The following is a 19,541-nucleotide window of genomic DNA, read 5'->3' as shown; positions in this document are numbered from 1 at the left end:
CGCCAATTACTATGGCCTAAATAAACTTGGGCACACAAACAAGCTGGGTGACAAGTGAAGGGGGGGGAGGGGCGGGGCAAAAACAAAGGATCTCGGAAAAGGGTTAAGGGATTCGCCTTTTTTATTCTTTTGTCTTCTCTGACTTAACCCAAACAAATCGTAAATGGCCAAAGGTGAGGTGGCACATTTGAAGAAATTGAATTTTCAATTTATGGTTTCACTATCTCTGGCCCCTTTTTTCCCTCTCGGTTAACTGCTCGTGTAAGCTAAAAATTTTATCACTTGACAAAAACATAAATTTTCCCTTAGCCCCCTTCAGGCCCCCTCGGACCCCCCACAAGCCCCTTTAACCCTCGAACGGTCCAAGGCAGGAGCCAAATTTTATGGCTTTGACGAGGTGAGTCGAGGGGCAGCGCTACTTCATATTCAAGTCCCGAAAGGCTAATAAAGCATAATTTAATGAAGCATATATGGCAGACGCTGGCCCAGGACTTCCGCTTTGTGTAAACAATAGTTTATAATTCGCACACACACACACACACACACACACTCGCAGGCGCAGCACACACACACACACGCACGCAAGGGGCAATAAAGTGGCCCGGCAAAAGGGTTAAACACGCCGAGACTGAAATGAACAGGGAAAACAGGCCCACAGGGGCCGGGGAAGGGTTAAGGGAAAGCCAGGCGTTTTTCCTGATTGCGGCAAATACCCTTTCCCATTGAGTGGGCGCACAAAAATTCAACAGATTGAGAGGTATGTTAAAAATTATTGGTTTCACCTTTAAACATTTTTTAAAAATTAATTGGTAAAGACAGGGGCTTGCATCATGAATTGTATATTTTTTAGATCTTAACATAATAAATATGTATATATTTTATATATATGTTATGATATAATAAATATGTATATATTTTATATATATGTTATGATATAATAATCAATATGCATATATTTTATATATATGTTATGATATAATAATAAATATGTATATATTTTATATATGTATATGTTATGATATAATAAATATGTATATATTTTATATATGTATATGTTATGATATAATAAATATGTATATATTTTATACATATATATGTTTTGATATAATAATAAATATGTATATATTTTATATATATGTTATGAAAGTATACATTTTCGTGGTCAGTTCAATTATTTTGGTTAAGAAAAGCCCGTAAAGGTGTTTGAAATTATGCAGCAAAGGAATTTATACCCAGGATAATGGGTTAACAACGTATTTCTGAATAGTTTTACACACATTTGTGCTTTTAAAGCACTTTCTTTGGTATTTTGAGATCCTTCCTTAGCTTATAAACTATTTCAGCCGACAAGAAAATAAACCTTGAGTTAGTGGAAATACCCAGGCTGGGTAGTTTCCTTGGCTCTGTACTTAGTTCCCGGGTTAAAGGTTTAAAGTGTTCGTCTAAAATATGTCCTGTTCGTGCGTGTGTGTGTGTGTGTGTGTTAGCCAATGCTCCCCTGTGCTGGTGTGTGTGTGTGTTTTTGTGTTAGCCCGACTGTCGCTCGCTTGAGCACGCCTACGTGCCTAAATCAAAGACGGGAAACGACAAAGGGGAAACGGGGAGGGGGGCTCTTCTGAATAGGCCGCAAAAGGTCGTGATAAGGCCAGCAGCCAGGTGAATGAAATGAGGGCCGCAAGATGAGTGCCACAATTGAAAAACCCCCAGTGGGCGTGGCGGGGCGGGGCGGTCAGAGTAAGGTATGGAGAGGTGGCAGCACTACTGACCACTTTGCATTAAGTATGATTGCACCTGGTCGAGATCTGGCAATTATAGATATGCGTTGTGAATGTGTCTGGCCTGCTAATTACTATGATGGCAACCATGGGGCTTCAAAGCGGGAGGAGAACCAATATTTTTCATTTAAATCTAGCCTGACTTTCGTAGCTCTTATGTAAGGGCCGACAATAAAAGTATGTGCACTTCAATTCAATACTAGCCTTTCAATTATCTCGTTAGCTGATAGGATATTTTTGCTTTAAGACTGAGCACCAAAAAACTTTAAAGTGCCTTTAAATTCAGCATAATATTTCGAGTTTCTGCTCGCTGTCATCGGGATCTCGCTGTGCCCAGGACCTCCCATCTGCCATCTGATGGACCTCCAGCGAAGGTCCCGAGTTATCCCAATCTGTCCGCTGTCACCCGTTTTACCTGTCCGCTGACCTCTCAAAAAACGAAAGAAAACAAAAGCAAAGAGAAAAAAAAGGTAAAATTCCAGCCAAACCCCAATCGTTTTTTTGTGGCATTTAATTTGGCCACACTCGTGGGGGCGGAGGGGGTTCTTTTTCGGGGTCTGAGAGGGCCGATCATAAAAACCAGAAGGGGAAAAATGACACAAAAAAGGGAACCCCAAAGAAGCGCAAACACACATACACGCCGCAAAACGAGCAGCGACACAATATGCTTGGGTTTTCCCTTTTCCGATTTTCCCTTTTCCGCACTCACCCCTGAATTTCCTTTACATTTAAATGTTATTATTTTTTATCACTGCGCACCTTTTTCAATGCCCTTTCAATGGGCTTACCTCATTTTTGGCCAAAAAAAAAAGGACAACCGGTATGAAGTGTAGTCCATCACTTAATCTTAACTTATAATACAAACAAAATTAATAATTGGGCTTAAAAAAATCCGTACGTATTTGGTAGTACTGCACAACTTATAATTTAAGAACAAAGTTAAAATATTGATGTGCGCTTATCTAGAAATTTTCCATTTTTCCCACGCCAGATCTTGTTCATTGTGGGATGATCCTCTTTAAAAATACAGAGTATTTTGCAGTTCCGTCGTCTTAAATAATAATTTATCTGGCTTTTTGTCTTATTTTCCCGCTTTATGGATGCCTAACCCTTTCGCTCAGATGGCTGAAAACAGCAAAATATGCTTTTTTCAGCTACACCTTTGTGGAACTCAGTAGGTTTATTGCCGCCTTTTGTCTTTGGGTCCTTCGGTTATGTTCTTTGCTTCCTCCTGCCGAGCCCTCTTTTGTGTTTTGTGTCCTGTGTTTTCTTTTTCCTCGGACACCTTTTCGACTTTCTGGCCACATTGTGTTGATTTTCGCAAGGAGCGAGATAGTCCTTCCTCCCACCTCCCAGCTCCTGTTTGAGTTTCTTCGAGTGGTGTTGACAGGTAACTCAGATTACCTTAAAAAGTTAAATAACTCGAATAAATTCAAATTCAATTATTAAGGGGTGTAATATTTACTTAATCATTTTGTGGAAGATGTTTGACGTGATCTGCTATATTTATAAAAACCGAAAATGAATTGCTTCGAACTCTCTATTTTTTTAATGACTATACACGTTAGGGTTAGGAACCAGATTATGGTTTTGCAATTTCACATAATAAATTTGCAAATGTACGTTTTATAATTAATAATAAGGTAAGTGATACTCGGTTAAAAAGTGAATAAGAAGTAGTTTGTCATTCAGGTGCTCAATCTTAAATGTGTTACTTGTGGGACGTTAAATATTTTTAAAGGATTTCCACCTTAAAGTCTTTTTCACGCTGTGAGTGCAATTTGATTTAACGAAAATCGCTTGTGAAAAAGACTCTTACAAGTGCAGCAAAAGGGGACCGACGATATCGCTTGGATTCAATCTGTTTTGCATATTGAATCAATATGAGATTTAAGCCGGGATGCAACGGGAGATGACCAGTTTCGATCCGTCTCTCTCAGTTCCAATGGCTGGCATTTTCCATAGCTCTTTTCCATTTCCATTTGCGGTGCCTGCAGTTCTTTATGGATAATCGATGCTTAAAGTCGAGACGTACTCAAAGAGGGGCGGTGAAGGCGGGGAAAAGGACGAAAGGCGAACAAAAACCTAACGACAGCTTAATCCTTTTAAAACTGAGACCACATAAAAGCTGCAGAAACAACAACAGCAACAGCAGCAAACAGAGAAATAAACCGCAAAGCGGCAAAAAGAAAAAAAAAAGTAAGGAAAAGCTGGAAAAAGCGAGGAAAACTGAAGAAATCGACGACGATGGATGAAGGGCGATGAGAACAATAAGGTGCTTGAGAGAAACACCCATTTCCCACCAGCTTTACCACCCCCATTCGCCATTCCCCACTCCTCCACTCCTCCACTCTCCAGTCCTCCAGAACCCCGCTTTCCCACCTATTTTCCACATCCCAAGGCAAAGAGTTGAAGCGACAGCGTGACACAATAAAGACAACCCACGCCAAAGGCAGGGTGTAATAACTATAAAAATAAACCGATGACAAAAAAAAGCCAAACAGAAACAGAGACTGAGACAGAGGCGGGGATGGGGATGGGGAAAAGCCAAAAACAGACAGCGGAAAAGTAAGCCCAGAAAAGGGATTAAGTGGGAAAAGCGGGGGGTTACAGCTCCTCTCCGCCAGCAGCGATACCTAGAAAAGCCCCCCTCGGCGAAAAAGCATTTTGTCCATGAATTTTCTTACTTTCGCTGAAAAAAAGTCGCAAAAATTTGGGAAAACAAATTTACAATTTGTCCTTTACCGCCAAAATGAAGTGTATGTAGTGTAAAGTCTAAAGCTGAGCCGAAGCTTATGCAAAAAGAACCATAAAGGAGTAAAATGATTGTTTGATAGGCGATAAAAAGTAGTTTAATATTTTTAGTACAAAAACCCCAGACGTAGTATAAAATAAAAATTCAATTAGTTTGCCTCGCACAAAAGAAGCTTACCATACATTCTTGGCAGCTTCCTATATTTTCTTTTAATAAATCTGTTTGGAAAATAACATGACCTACTTCTTCGAGCTGCCTTTGTTTATTTTCCTTTTGTCTCAAATTAGATTTCAAGTCTGGGGTAAAAACTCAGCTGCAAGCAACTTCTGTTCCGCGCCACTTATTTGTTTTTCCTTGTAGCCATTAAATATTGAGCAACACTTGAAGTGCAGGTCCTTGCCTCGGTCCCTGGACTTCACCCGAAGTTCCTGGGCCATAAAACGTAGCAAATTTGTTGCTCTTAAGATGCTCATAATCGGTTTTGCCAGGATACGGCACACACCCGCACACAAGAACACTTTATGGCCTTAAAGCTGTATTTTGGCCAAGCATTTTCACCTAAATTGATTATTAGACAGCAGAGAGGAAAAAGTGATGGCGAAACTTTCTAAATTTCAACACGTACACAAATCCCATAACAAAGCCTTTTAATGGCAGCCAGGAAGAACTAACAAACCACATTAGCAGAGGGATTGGATTGGATTTGGTTGTGGGGTTCTCGGGTTCTGGGTTCTGGGTTCTGGGTGCCCAGGATGCCGGGTGCTATGTCCTGGATGCCGATGCTGTGTTCAGGGTCCGGGGAAATCTAACTAAAGTTGCCACGCATATTTGCCGAGATTTGCTACACAACAGGAAGACATTACACACATCCTGCCAGCGGACAAATCCAATAATAAATCCAGGACACTTAACGCCTCGGCCGCAGCCACCATGACCCACAAACTAGCTAAGGGATTGCCCAAATCCTGGGATGCGGGGCTCAGAATGGGGCTGGGCAAATTTCAGCTGGCCAAGTTTCCCAAACGAGGGATGCAAATCGCCGAAAACCCAGCGAACCGTCAAGGAGCTCCTTAGCTCCTTGGGGAAAACGGGGCGAGCCGCTGGAATAGTGCCGCAAATCCATATCACCCATTTTCAGGGCTCTCTTTTCCATGCCAGTACACTGAGTTTTTCTTGGCTTATTTCGGTTCAATTGGCTGGGCTATAAGCTGGGAATAAAGTTGTTAACAGCACTCCTATCGATCGACTTTACATAAACTGAAACTATGGGAAATCCCTGCTGATCTTCACGTTAGATTTAATATACAAAAAATGAGAGTATTGCTGGTAAATGGTAGTCAAATTGTATATTCCCACGAACTTTTAAACTGACCATGAAATAAGATTTAATATATTTATTTATATTTATTGATTTCTGAAGGAATGGGGTATTTAAATAAAGATCTTAACGAAAATTGAAATATGGCAAACATTACCTAAAAATATAAACGAAATAGTCATAGTGTGACTCTGCTGAGTGCAAATAGTTGGTATCAGCATTATAGGGCATCGCCTAGTCCATGCGATCCGTTTTCCTACTGAGTTGACATTTCCGGATTTTCGGTAATTTAATTGAGCTTGCGGTCACAGCGCCGAGGAATCATGGCAAATTACTTGATTCTGATTTGATTTGCCCGGATAACAACTCGCCAGATTCTGGCCTTCCCCATTCCCTCGACTTATCCGCCCCCTTTGCCCGGCGCCAGAAGATGATTTTCTTTTGTTTCAAGTGGCCGCAGCAAACACTTTTGGCCAGAAGGGCGCATCCTTTTTGCCATGGCAATGTGTAAATGATTGAACCACCAGGCTGGGAGTGCTATTGGCAGTAGGCTCGTCTGATTGCCCAAAGCTAATTTGAATTTTATTGATTCGATTCGCGGTCCTGGAGCCAAGGAGTCCTTGCCGGCTTTTCGCCCTGTCCTAATCCCTGGCAAAGGAAAGGATTGTGTCCCCAGCTGAATGCTTTTGATCCGCAATTTCTGGCCTCGTTTCCTCCTTTTTTAATATGCCAAATTGTCTTTTAATGTGATAAACGCATATGCTCATTGAAATCGCATTATCAACGCGTCACTCGGATGTCCTTTTGGGGAATTTGCATGCATTTATACCCGTAAGTAGCTTAAGTCGATGTAACGAATTTCGGTCCTCTTCGGTATCTTTTCGGGCTGCCTGTTGTTGACAAAAGTCAGTCTCCTTTTTTGCTGTATGTGTGTATGTGTGCTTTCAAGGACTTAGGCTAGTTTCCACAGGATTATAGGGATTTTCGGAGCTCTGATTTGGGATGTGAGTGCTACACCTCAGCTTCAACTTTTCAGTGAACTCGCGAAGACCCCAATGACATGGGCAAATAAACGCTGCTCTGCGGCTATAATATTACGTGTAATTACACAGGAGATAATGAAATTTGATTAATTCAATATTTACACTCGCTTTTCCCCCTTAAAACGTGCTGGAGCGAAAGTTACTCTCGGGTGTGTGTGTGTGTGTGTGTGTGTGAATTTCCATGTTTGCTTAGCTAATAAATTCCGAGAGCAAAAGTAATCAAATAATTGCAGAATATACAGAAACAGAAACACGCACCCACATACACATGTTTTTCGGCATGTTTTATTGCCATTTTATTTCATAAAATTTACGAGCCACAAAAAGTTTGCCACTGCCACCGGAAAAAGGCCCAAACACACAATGAATGTGCCCAGAAGATGTAGTGAAAGTGGAAGCAGTTTGCCAAGAATAATAAAGTTGAACAAAGCACTACGAGTCTATCAGTCAAAAGTGGCGGAAATCGTGTTTTTTTTCTGTTTGCTGGTAACTTAATATTGATGTCGCTGCTTAGAGGAGCAAGAACCCAATAATCCTGACAAATCGCGGTTAATTCTATGGCTAACCAAGTGACATTCGCTTTATGACGCATGCTGTATACTGCAGCAATTGAAAGAACTTACAAAATATGCATTTAATAGGTAAACTTTTTAAGTAGAACCTAATAATAGCCTCTGGGAAGAACGTAAAAAGGAGTCAAGCGATTAAAAGGTTGGGTTACTCCGAGATTTTTAATTTGATGAATCATAAAAGCAGAAGCAGCAACAAAGTTAGATTTTCTGGTGTAAGCACCAGCGACTATCCAAATATTTACTTACTGGCTCCATTTCACGTTAATCGCACATTAAAGAAGCCCACTTGCAATACACTTCGTTTGATTTTGATTCACTCAAAAGTGTGTGCGTGTGTACATCGCGGCAAAAGGATTCGAGTTCTTTCCTTTGCAGTGGTCGTTTTGTGATGTCTGAAAATTCATTTCGTACGACTCGTGCATATCGAATTCGCCTCTTTTCGCCTTTTTTTTTTGGGTGGGATCGGAATCCTGGTCGAGGACCCCCAAGGAACGGGGGCCACCCACATTGTCACTTTTGTGTGCCTTCTACGTGCGGTTGATTGATGGATTCGCTTGTTTACTTGTCAAGCCGCAACAAGAATGTACATTTGGGTTGAGAAAAGTGCGGGCGGGCAGACGGGCAAGGCTGGAAAAGCGGGAAAAGCGAGAAAGGCGGGAAAGGGGGAGAAAGCTGGGGAAAACGGTCGGGAGAACGGATTTCAAAATAAGCAATAGTCAGCAGTAATCGTGATATATCATATTGCATACCGTAGGGGAACAGCAGCCGCATGATGTGGGTCTTTTTCCGCCTCGATTTCAGTTTTCCCAGTCCAAAACTCTGCTGTTTTTCCGCCCCCCTTCCCCCCATTTTCCTTTCATACGAATTTTCCCCTGACAGCTGCCGCGAGGCATTTTAAGAATACATTTTAAAGCCGGCAAATGTAAATTCCGACTCGAGCGGAGACATAAATCATAGCAATTCATTGCCCCCGAGCACGCACTCCCGGGCAATTGACGCCAAGACAAAGCGCTTCCTGATGGGGTTAAGGACTCGGGCCAAGGACTCGGGGGAGCCGCGGTAATCGGACGACAAATAACGCTCGGAGCTCCAAAGTGACACTCACGTTTTACGGGCTTTTAAATACAATTCTGTTGCAATTTTCGTTCCTCGAAGGAATCACTCTTGAATGGATTTGATGTAACTTCTCAGCCTGGAAAAGGCTTTCTAATGCTACTTATCTCCGGTATTTATTGAAATGCATAAAGAAACGCGTCCCTGGAATTATAATTCAGCATTTGTTTAAAAATATCTTATAATCTTTCCCCTAAATTAAGTAACTTTCTGCACCTCTTGTATTACAAACTCTTGGACTTAAAGAGCAAGTGTCAGGAGAAATTTAGCATAAATTTGTCGGGGGAACGGACGGTCTGCGAGTTTAGTTTTATACTGACTGGCAGCGGATAAAGTTTTTGGGAAACATGAAAAACTTATTTTCCACACAATCTTTAATAATTTGCACCCGGACACATTCCGGGATGATCTAATAAACTTGCCTGAATGTCAGCAAAATCCCATTTGGAGTGGCTCAGAATGGCGCTGCCCTTTCAGTCTCGCATTTCCATTTCTGTGCGTGTTGCTTGAATCTCATTACAATTGCAAAGGAAAGCAGGAAAGCGGGAAAGCGGGAAAGCAGGAAAGGCGGGGAAAAGCCCCGCAGCCAGTTTCCTTGAGGCCAAGAATACGCATTTCATTTGCAAGAAGCCAGCGCCACTAGTTCTCCCATTTCCCGGACCCCCTCAACTAGCCGGGGAAAACTCAGAAAAGCCATCTAAAAGTTAATTACAATTGCCTCAGCCAGCTCTGCTGCAACTTTAACTGCCGCAACGAGTTCGCATTAAGCAGAAACGAGGCAAGCGAAAAAAGGAGCACGTGAAAAAATGGGAAAAGTGTGCTATGCGAAGCGAGGAATACCCTGGAATGTTCTAGGTAAAGAATGTTCAAGGGTCAAAACTATGCAAAATAGTGCAAATATATCCGCTGAATTAAAAAGGCAATAATTTAGACACCTTGAAATGTTTTGTTGCTGTTCTGGATAATTACTAGCAAATGTGATATAAACATATATGTATTTAGAACGTTTTATTGATGAATGAAGATGTGTTTCCCGGCCTATCCAAGCTCATGCTGTGATTCAAAAAGTGGACTTAGCCGGCGACATTGGGATCCTGCACAGGGTATTCCGAAAACAGAGTTTACCCCTAAGCTGTGCCAGTGGCTGGAGCAGTAATGTCAGAAGTATCTGGCAGTGCCAGTATCTAAATGCTGCAGTTTTCGCTGCGAGGGGGGCGTATAAATATTAAAAAGAAAATCTGCTACATGGCTACGTGCGACGCATTTCAACGCAGCCAACGCGACCTAAGTGAACTCCTGCCACTCCCACATTTCCGCCCATGTTCCCACACACACACACACACACGCGCACACAAACGTGTATGCAAAGGGGGGGTGGGGAAGAAGATACCCAGGCAGAGGGAAAAAATGAAGAGAAATTTACTTTGACATATTTTTGTGCTTAGCAAAGCAAATACTTTCATTATTTTTGCTGTTGGGCACAAAATTTCCCTCTCTCGCCCACTTTTATTCGACCCGCAGGAAAAGCGGGCAAATGGAAGGGAGCTGCATTTGAGTGGCTTAAAACATTCTGCGGTCCACGCCCACAACTTGAGTGGAAAATGACGGAAAATCTCGGCCGGTGGCGATCGGGGGTTGGGGGTAAAAGTCCACCCAATGACCTAAACGTGGACGGCATCTGTAGTAATTTGGCAACATTTTTTGCCTCTTCAACAACGGAGCTGATTTTAGATAGGTCACGAAAAAGTTACCGAAAACCAGAGTGCGATTAGAAATTTTCCTATCTATCGATTATTTGTGGCATCGTTAAAGCGCTAAAGAGATTTACAGAATTATCAATCCACGCCATAGAATAAAGGAAAGTTTCCAAAAAAAAACAGAAAATTTTAGAAAGTAAGCTGAAATTGATACTTAACAAATGGACGATAAAGTTGCACATTTTGCAGGAAACTTTGGTTAGTGCTTAAAGTAATAGAATAGATAAAATCAATATTGGGTCTTGAGACTATAATAACTAAACATAAATATATAAATCAATAAAATACAATTTTTTATTTTCATAGCTATTATTAATATTTATATATATATTCACTATTTTCAGATCGTCGAGTGTCTATGAGGACAGCTGAAAGTATTTCGTTTTTTTTTTTTGGGGGGCGCGGCTCCAACTGCCCCACGCCCACGCACGCCAACAGGAGCAAGTGAGACGGCAGACAGTGCGACTGAGAGGGCGAGACAAATGTGCGAGCGACGGTGAGTGAGCGGACTCGGATTCGGTTTCCGGATTCCGGGGGGCTGAGAAGGAGGTGAAGCCGCTGAAGGACGCAGGACGAAGGCCATGGATTGGTCCCGGTGGCAAATGGCCAGAGAAGGAGCTGGCAACCCTGGACAAGTCAGGAACAACCCTGGGCGCAAGGATTGCGATCGCGAGACCCGATTGGAGTGGTTGCCCATTTGATTCGTTGCGGCGTCACACGTAGGTTCTATCAGTCAGTCAGTCAGTCAGTCAGTCAATCAATCAGTCAGTCAGTCAGTCAGTCAGTCAGTCACCCACTCAATAAATCAATCGTGCCACAGTGCTCGGTTATCGTTGTTCCCCACATCATCAGTTAAAAACAGAAATACAATACCAAGCGATCAAGGCATGCACATTACTGTAAATACTCAAAACTAGTTTCATACAAGTAAAAAGCAAAAACTCTTAACAACCAAAACCTAAAAACCGAATTACAAAAGTGCAGTGTTCAGTGTTTACCGACAAAGGAAAACAGAAGCGGCGTGGAATATCGAGTGAAGAAACTCCGAAAGTGAGAGGGCGGCCGGGGGCTGCCCCGCAAAAGAAAAGTTCATCTTCAAGATCAACAGCAACGAAATCAACAATTAAATCCACTATAGCAACAGCAACAACAACAGCATAACGCCCCCAACACTGCCAATGACATTGCCATTATCAAGAACAACGTTCGTTCATCATCGTTCGTTTAGATTTGACACAAGTGAGTTTAGCTTATATCATTATCACTATACTATCTATCTATCTATCCTTTCGATTCGGAAGTGTCCGTCGAATTCCGAAACTCCCATTTTGTGGCAGAAAAGTATCGAAGTTACTTTGGTACCTTTTGTCTACGGAAACAGAGTTTTCGTTTTCACGGAACTTCGATATACATTCTAAGCACTATTAGTTATAAGTGAACTGTAAATAAAATCCCTCGTCAAAATCTAGTACTCATGCATATAGGACAATTACTTTTGCTGCATCACAAACATTCAAAAGTTTCATGGAAGGGCACCTCTTATGCTTACGAAGAATGATCTTTATGAATGTGTAATTCATATTTCAAACATCGATAGCTATGTATGTTTGCTTTTTGTACATATGATTCTATCTCAGAACTAGTTAAATGAAATTGTACGGATCTCCTTCCATAATCCATTCTACTTTGCCTATTTGAGATTACTTTTGCTGTAGCATGCTAACCACATCTAAGAAATCTTGATGAGTGATTTACTAATTGGAACTAAGCACGTTATCCAGAAGAGTTTCGTGATTAGGCACTATTCATTATGAAGTTGCCGTGCGAAATTCAAGTAATACGTTTTACCTGTTGATTACCTGCCAGAATTGGTCTTAATATCTAGACGAATTTTCACATAATGAATTTGAAGGACAAAAAGAATCCTAATACTTAATTTTAAAAAGACATTAAATTACTTCAATTAGTGAAAGACCCTACGAATAATGAGGAAATATGAAATAGGTACCGTAGGAACTCGGAACTAGACCATGTCCCACCAAGCAAGTGAATTTGGGATCGCAGTGAATTACTCATTAGCGCGTCGAGCTGATTACTAAATAGCCCTTAGTGATTAGCGACTAGTGTCAAGTGCCATCAATCAGAGTTGCTTTCGATGAATCACTTAGCCGACAGCTGCCGCAAATGCACTCGTTGCAAATGTGGCGCGTCGGAGGGCGAGTTGCACTCGCCATCCATCAATTAGTTGAGCACTTGCCACCCACCACACAGTTGCCCACCCACTCAGCATATTCGTTTAGTCGGGCGCAACCCCGCAGGGGAACTCCCGCGTGTCCATTCCCTATCGCAATGGCAATCTGCAATCTGACAAATCAAATCTTGTATGCAAAGCAGCCAAAGCAAAGCGGCAACTGGCGACACGAGCAGCAGCAAAAGCAACAAGGCGACGAGCAATTTGTACGAGCATTTGTGCCAACAAAACGCTGCCACGCAGGCAAGCAGCAAATCAGGCAAGCAGTAAGACACGAGAGAAAGCACGCAAGTTAAAGGGAGACAAAGCAAAGCAAAAGTATAAGCATAGACACAGCTGTAAAGCGCGCAAGCAGAAGTATAGAAAACTAAAAAGGTAGCCAGGCGAAAAAGTAGTGCAATAGTCAATCAGATAGGAAAGTTAGTCCATCGAGGCAAAGAAGAATGCTTAGGCTAACAAGAGCTGCGCAGCACGAAAGAAAGCAAAAGCACGTAAGCACATAGAGTAGCAGAAGATACCTGAAGAAGCAAGAAAGCGAGCGAGTTGGCAGAAGCAGCAGAAAAAAAGATCCAGAAGAAGCAGAGTAGTTAGGAAAGCAAAGCAAGAAAGCAGCAGTTAGAAAAGCTAGCAGACAAAGCAAGTTAGCAGCAAGCAAGTAGAACAAGGAAAAGCAAAGCAGGAAAGCAAGAAGACGAAAGCAAAAATCAAAGAGTCAAGTAACCGATAGCAAGTGAGCGCAAAGCAGCTCGGCAGAAGAGCAAGCTAGCAGGCAAGTAAGCAAGTAAGCAAGTAAGCAAGTAAGCAAGTAAGCAAGTAAGCAAGTAAGCAATCCAGGGAGCAGGAGAGACGACTACTAAATAGTTGCGTGACCAGCGCGTTTTGCACACTAAATAGCGTAATTGGTCATAAAGCGACTGCTGCGAATGACCCGCACGCCGGACTAACCGACGCTTTACGGCAATTACGAACCGGAGCAGAGGAGGTGACAAGCAATTAGGCGGACGGCAGGCAGCGGCGGGGGGTCGGCCGGCCCCCCCAACCCCGGATGTATAAGCCGGACACGCTCACGCGCCGCGGCAGCCTGAGATCCCTGCGCAGCGCCCCGCTCCTGAGCACCGTGCTCGAAAGCACGCTTTCACTGACCCGCATACACCCGATCGCCTCCTTGGAGCTGCCCGGCCTCGACTATGCCGTGCACTCGCAGTCGGCCTTCGGCGCCTACGGGCTAGCCCATCCCCGGGATCTAGCCACCTGCACCTCGTTGCGCAGCGGCCTTGCGGCGATCACCGCGGCCTCCGCCTCCGCCGCCGGCGGCGTTTCCCAGTCGCAGAGCGCCCTCCTCGGACGGTACGGGCCCAACGCCTCGATTCGCCACGGAGAAAGAAAGATTGTCCAGCCGAAACGGTAGGTCCTCGCTATACATAAGGTTACACCTCGAGGTAGCGTCCCAGAAATGGCGACTAGAGTCATACGTCATGAGAGTGTAGTGAATCATATCTAATAAGTGCTTACATGGTATCAGGTCCTCAGGACTACAGACGAAATAAGCTAGTCATTTCCCAATCGATCTATTGTTTCCTATCATCGCAAAGAAAAACCTATAATAATTGGTAACTGGAGTATAATACAGAACACATAGGCTCTTCCCTTCTGGTCATCTTGGGATCAGCTGCTCAAGAATTCGCGGCTACTGTACAGTGAAATAAATGAATTACACGCATCAAACGTTATTTTGCTCTCTAAAATATATCGATCGATTTACTATTTGGTTGTCTGGTAACAGATCATTATAAAAGTATCATACAATATACTTAGGAGCCAACAGCGTGCGGTGTTGTAAGCGGGAAATAGCAAAGATTGGGCCTGGATTTCTTCGAATTTCTCTTCGGATTAACGGATGTAGGAAGGACTTAAGCTCTGGTCAAACTACTGCCAGTCCCTGACGGGACTCCAGCGCTTCAGGTTTCCGTCCCATGGCAGATTATCGAGCTTCGCCTGGTCGGCAATGGCGGCTTTCACTCGATTCGAGAACTCCACTGGCGACTCATCCTTCCAACGGTTGAGGGGCGGCATGTACCAGACATCGCAGCAGATGCACCACGAGCTGACCACCATCAGCATGTATCTGAGCATCGAGTGGCGGGTGCTGTCCCAGTAGGCCTCGCCAAATCGCCGATCGTAGCGAATGGCCACCGGATAGACGACGTCGCTGACCGCAAAGCTCCCCTTTTTGAACTGCATTACGGCGGTGTTGTTGATGCAAGTGCCCTCGGGGAAGAGCAGCACCGGCGGTCGGTCCTTCATGGAGCAGTGCAGGCGGAGCACCAGACCCAGGGCCTCTCGGTCTGCCAGTTGATAGCGGTCGAACCACATGTGGTGGGAGACCCTCGAGAGGGCGCGCTGCAGGACGCCCAGGATGCCGGTGTGAACCTGGCCGGTCAGCGAGTAGTTGGCATCGCACATCAGCACCAGGACATCCAAAGGACTCGTGTGATTGCACACACAGATGCCCTTGGTGGGCCGGTACTCCGTGTTGTGGAATCTGCGGATCATCGGCAGGCAGCCGGCGGTGATGCGAAAGCACTGCCGCAGTACCAGCTCCACCAGCTTCTTCTTGAAGAACCACTCGGGTAGGTGGCCCAGCAGCATTGAGACTCCACTGATCATGAACAGGCACAGCCAGCAGGCAATGGTCCTGATGGGCAAAAGCAGTCCGTAGCGGACTGCCAAGCTCAGCAGCCAGGCCATCCTTAAGCGCCAGTTGAGGAAGCGATGCCTCTGACGGAGGTTGCGGGTCAGCAGGTTCCATTCCCCGACGGGCGAGGGTGGGGCCACAAACCTCTGGGTCACGTCGTCCTCGAGCACCAAACCCAAGCCGGCGGCTATGAGGTCGCAGCACTGCTCCACTCTCTTATTGAGGCGATTCTTGATCGGCGGCGAGAGCATGCCATCCATGCCATCGCCCTTGTTCCGGTCCTGAAACTTTTCATCGGAATCGGATGCGTTGTCCTCAAACTTCATCACCTTTCTGTCCTTCATGTTCTTTCTGTCTTCCCTGCCCTGGCCATTTCCAACAGCCCAGTCTTGGGCCAGGCGGCACCGCTCTTCAAGAGCCCGTATTCTGCGAGTTATCGCCAACTGACGGGCAATCCAGGCGAAGAGGACTTCCAGGACATCCAGGTAGCGGCACTGCATCCAAGAGAAGGACGCCCACGACAGAATACCCAGGAGGACCAGCTGAATAAACATGACTACAAGTTGGAAGAGTTATAAAAAATTTATACAAATTTTGATCCTACTTCTATCGACAGTAATAATGTAATGAGGCTTGACAGCAATGCCACGAAACGAAATGCCCATATCTAAAACGTCATTCAAACAGCCTACTTAAATAGGGATTACATTCTAAAACAATGGCATTGATGTTTAATTCGAGTGCGGCTTATTGGTAATAGAAAACAAAAAAAGGGTCGTCGATTAGAATTCCCAGAAATGAATTTAAGTAATCCTGGGTGAACTGCATTAATGCGCCTATAAGAGTTCACCCACAAATTTCGCAATTAAAGTCCTAATTCAATTTGGCGCCGGCTTTTTGGCTTTTCCTCGCATTTCTCAGTTTTCCTTACATTTTTTTTTTTTTTTTGGTAAGCGCCCAAAAGACTTTTGATTTATTTAGCCCGAGATGTAAAGGAAAAATAAGAAAGCGAACAAGAAACTTTGCCGTCGACTTCCCTTTTTTTTTGTTTTGGGCTGCCGGTTGGGTTTGAGTTTTTGGGTCTTTGGGTTCGGCGTTTCGACTGGGGTCTTAGCCCATATTTTGTTTTTTCATATGGCAATAATTCAATTATGCCATAACAAGGCCGCAAAATGTTTGCCTTCGGGCGACCCGAAATCACTTAAAAACCACAGAAACTTCTGGCTTTGTTAATTCGTTAATTAAATGGGGTTTGCGATTTCGCCACCGCTCCTGCAGGATTACGCAATGAGCGATGATGACGATGGCGATGGCGATGGCTTAGCGGTATTTTGGTATGTTGGTATGATGGCGGTGCTTCCTTCCGCCGCCCTCCATTGATTACATTGGCTGGCAACAATCTTGGCTTATCAAATGCAAACAACGGCGACAGGCAACGTCTACGTCAACGACAACGGCTACGACAACGACAACTCATTTAGGCCCAAGCCCGGGCCCTTAATTAGCATAGAATGTGTTTTAAAAAGCCACTTGAGCTAAACATTCAAAACACCTACAGGGTGTTTTCCCCAGCCACCAGCCACCAGCCAACAACCTCCTCCCCACCTGTCTCTCGCTTTTCCTCGCTTTTCCACTTTTCCAGCGACAACGACAACGACCTTAGGCGCTTTCTGCGCGGTAAAGTATCTGCGTGGCACAGTTTGGCAAGTCTGAGGCCGGACAGATTTAAATACCCTAACTGCCGAAAGCGAGGAATTAACGTGGCACCAGCGACTGGGGCAGAGGTTTGGCCACCCAAACATTCGCAGATCCTCCGTATATGCAAGATAAACATTTTAATAGACTCAAATGCTTTCCGCTTTTTGGGCAGAGATTGAAAGTTGTATGTACCTTATTTTAAATAAGTGGTATTCAATGGTATTTCATGGTACTTCAGCTAATGAACTTCGATTTAGGAGTTAGAAGCATTGCTGTTCTTATTTTAATCTATATTATCTAATCTATATATCTATTAATCTATATATTTTACCTTTACAAAATATACTTTTATACTTTTAAAAATGTTCTTTAATTTCTTAACCATGCCGATTCTTAAGTTCAGTACTTTATACTTCTCTGATGTTCTGACTTTACTCGCAATTAAAACATCTTCCTTTGGGTTTCGATCACTTTCAAGTAGCATGCCACACTAACCAGTTACCAGTAACAACTACACTACCACTATTGTGGCTTGCGATTCGCATACATTCAGGTAGGGTATCCGAGCGTCGGTGTCGGCGCAGGACTGCGTCGACTGCGGCAGCACGTGACGCTCAAGTGTTGGGATAAGCATTTCCGCTCTTCAGACGTTACACGAAAAAAGCGCCCCTCTTGTGACAAAGCGCTTGTTGTTGTCGCGGTGGAAAAGCGGTGGAAAAGCGTCGGGCGAGGGGCGAGGGGCGAGGGGGGCGGGAAAATGAGGGAGCAGAAAATTAAATTGTGACGCTGGCGCTGCGACACGCCCACATGACGAGGCGCCGCCACGCCCACCTGCCATTCCAAAGTAATTTGGCGTTTAAAAAACATTTTTCTGCCTGACTTTTAAAAGTTGCGCGTAATGCGAGTGTGTGTATTTGTGGGTATTTGTGTGTGCTCTTGGGCTGTCGGAAAAGCAGGTGGAAAAGCGAACCAGTGCGCGAAAAAGCCGCCACTCACCTAGTTGTTGTATCCACGTTTCGATTTCGATGTCGTCGTCTGTCCGATCCGCCCGATTGTATTTTGTAATGGCTCGACTGTAAAGGGAGCGAGAAAACCAACTGCTTCCAAATTTTTGTGCTTATTGACTTTGACGTTTCAGCAACCAGCTACGTGAGTGTATTTATCAAGGAGTGAAATGCCGGGGAAAATCTGTGAAAATGTCTGTAAAAGTGCTGCTTAGATTATGGAAAATCTACGCTATGACAAAAAATGGAAGAGCAGGATAATGAGATTAGAGAAGTTGTTAGCACTTAAGCGTGCAAGAAAATGCCATATTAAAAAAAATACAAAAATGCTAGAGTCGAATATCGCGACTATTAGTAAGTTTATGCTATAAGGTATCGCGATATTTTCAAAGAATGAAAGCAAAGTATCCCCTGTTTATGCGGATCTCCAAAAATCATTCTATTTTTGTTTCCCTCGATAAGAAAAAGTAACAATTTAACTTTCGACTCTGGTAACTCTGCTAATATCGATTACATAACAGAAAGTTTTTAAGCCAAAAAAAGGTTGTATTTTGTACATCTATCTATTACTAACTTGCACTCGTAAAAAGGAAGAAAAGGTATTATTTTCTCACCTGAGCTAGAAAGTTATCAGAGTTGAGATTTACCTTTTCACGTATTCCGTTTGAATTTACAGTCAACTTTCGTTAATTGGAGAATTCGTGTCGAAGTAGTTTATGCTCAGACGAGGTTATTTAATGTAATAAGAAATATCATATTGCGGTACCAAGTAAATTATAAAAAATTGATTTAATTTATATTTATGATTTGAAGAAAATGAAACTGAAATATAAAGATCATACATTTTAAAATATATAGCGGAAAGTTATAAATATAACTCTGAATGCAGCAGCTTAAGTATAGTTACTTAAACTATTTATTGACTAATTATAATCAACGAAAGCATTTAAGTCAAGTCATTGAAGCCAAGTCACAAGCCAGGAAAGCCTTTTGCCATTAGATGAAATTAAAAGGCATCAGTGCGGGAAATAATGTAAACAATCAAGTGGAATAATGACAATGAGAAAACATTCACCCCACTTCCCCGCATTTGCATAATTTGGGGCAATTATTTCCATAAGTTCTTCATCCCCCCGAAAGCCATGCAAAATTATAATTTCCTTGGGATTTTTGTCCGTTTTTTTTTGTATCCCCCCCTGGAAGTCTGTGTGCGGCTGTTCCGAGCCAAGTTAATTAAAAAGTGTTGCCATTTGACCCTCGAAACTTGGAGCTAGCAGCTAGCAGCTCAAATCCCTTTGACACTCGATGGGGAAAGCTCGCCCGCACTTTCCCATAATTGGTTTATGCCATTTTCCCGGCTTGTTTACGCGCCGTCAACATTTGCATAATGGAACTGGAATCAAATACAAGAAATGTGATTTATAATTTTTCTGTTGTTCAGCGACGGCCATTTTAATTAGTCCCGGAAGAGGACGAGGACCCATCGTCTAATTATGTGGGGTTGGATCTGCCCGCCATCAAATCATTATTTAATAAAACATGGAAGGGGGGCGGCTTCCC

General features: G+C 43.5%; 2 protein-coding genes and 1 long non-coding RNA gene across 4 annotated transcripts in view; 1 reads left to right on the top strand and 2 right to left on the bottom strand.

Annotated features, from left to right (window-relative positions):
• LOC120457327 (innexin shaking-B) overlaps positions 1 to 19,541 on the top strand; it is a 147,998-nt gene that overhangs the window by 69,829 nt on the left and 58,628 nt on the right. Inside the window, exon 2 of one of the 2 annotated variants that reach the window (XM_039644833.2) lies at positions 10,678 to 11,572. Coding sequence is in view for 1 of the 2 variants with exons in the window: in XM_039644832.2 (XP_039500766.1) it covers positions 13,630 to 13,988 (359 nt within the window). In the remaining variant the exon portion in view is untranslated. Of the gene's footprint in view, positions 1 to 10,677; positions 11,573 to 13,238; positions 13,989 to 19,541 lie in introns of those variants that run through there. The other variant, XM_039644832.2, reaches the window with a different exon arrangement.
• On the bottom strand, positions 5,961 to 8,371 carry LOC120457334. Its single transcript, XR_005616940.1, has 3 exons — positions 8,213 to 8,371; positions 7,710 to 8,135; positions 5,961 to 6,934 (listed from the first exon to the last, which is right to left on the bottom strand). It is a non-coding gene; the product is annotated as an uncharacterized LOC120457334 (long non-coding RNA).
• Positions 14,312 to 18,144, bottom strand: LOC120457328 (glycerol-3-phosphate acyltransferase 3). Its single transcript, XM_039644836.2, has 2 exons — positions 17,974 to 18,144; positions 14,312 to 15,835 (listed from the first exon to the last, which is right to left on the bottom strand). Exon 2 carries the CDS (start codon positions 15,831 to 15,833, stop codon positions 14,511 to 14,513), a length of 1,323 nt encoding a protein of 440 aa, XP_039500770.1. The 5' UTR covers positions 15,834 to 15,835; positions 17,974 to 18,144; the 3' UTR covers positions 14,312 to 14,510.

The sequence above is a fragment of the Drosophila santomea genome, chromosome X (assembly GCF_016746245.2).
Source record: "Drosophila santomea strain STO CAGO 1482 chromosome X, Prin_Dsan_1.1, whole genome shotgun sequence".
In the NCBI taxonomy this organism is placed as follows: domain Eukaryota; kingdom Metazoa; phylum Arthropoda; class Insecta; order Diptera; family Drosophilidae; genus Drosophila; species Drosophila santomea.
This window is presented reverse-complemented; position numbering and strand designations above follow the sequence as displayed.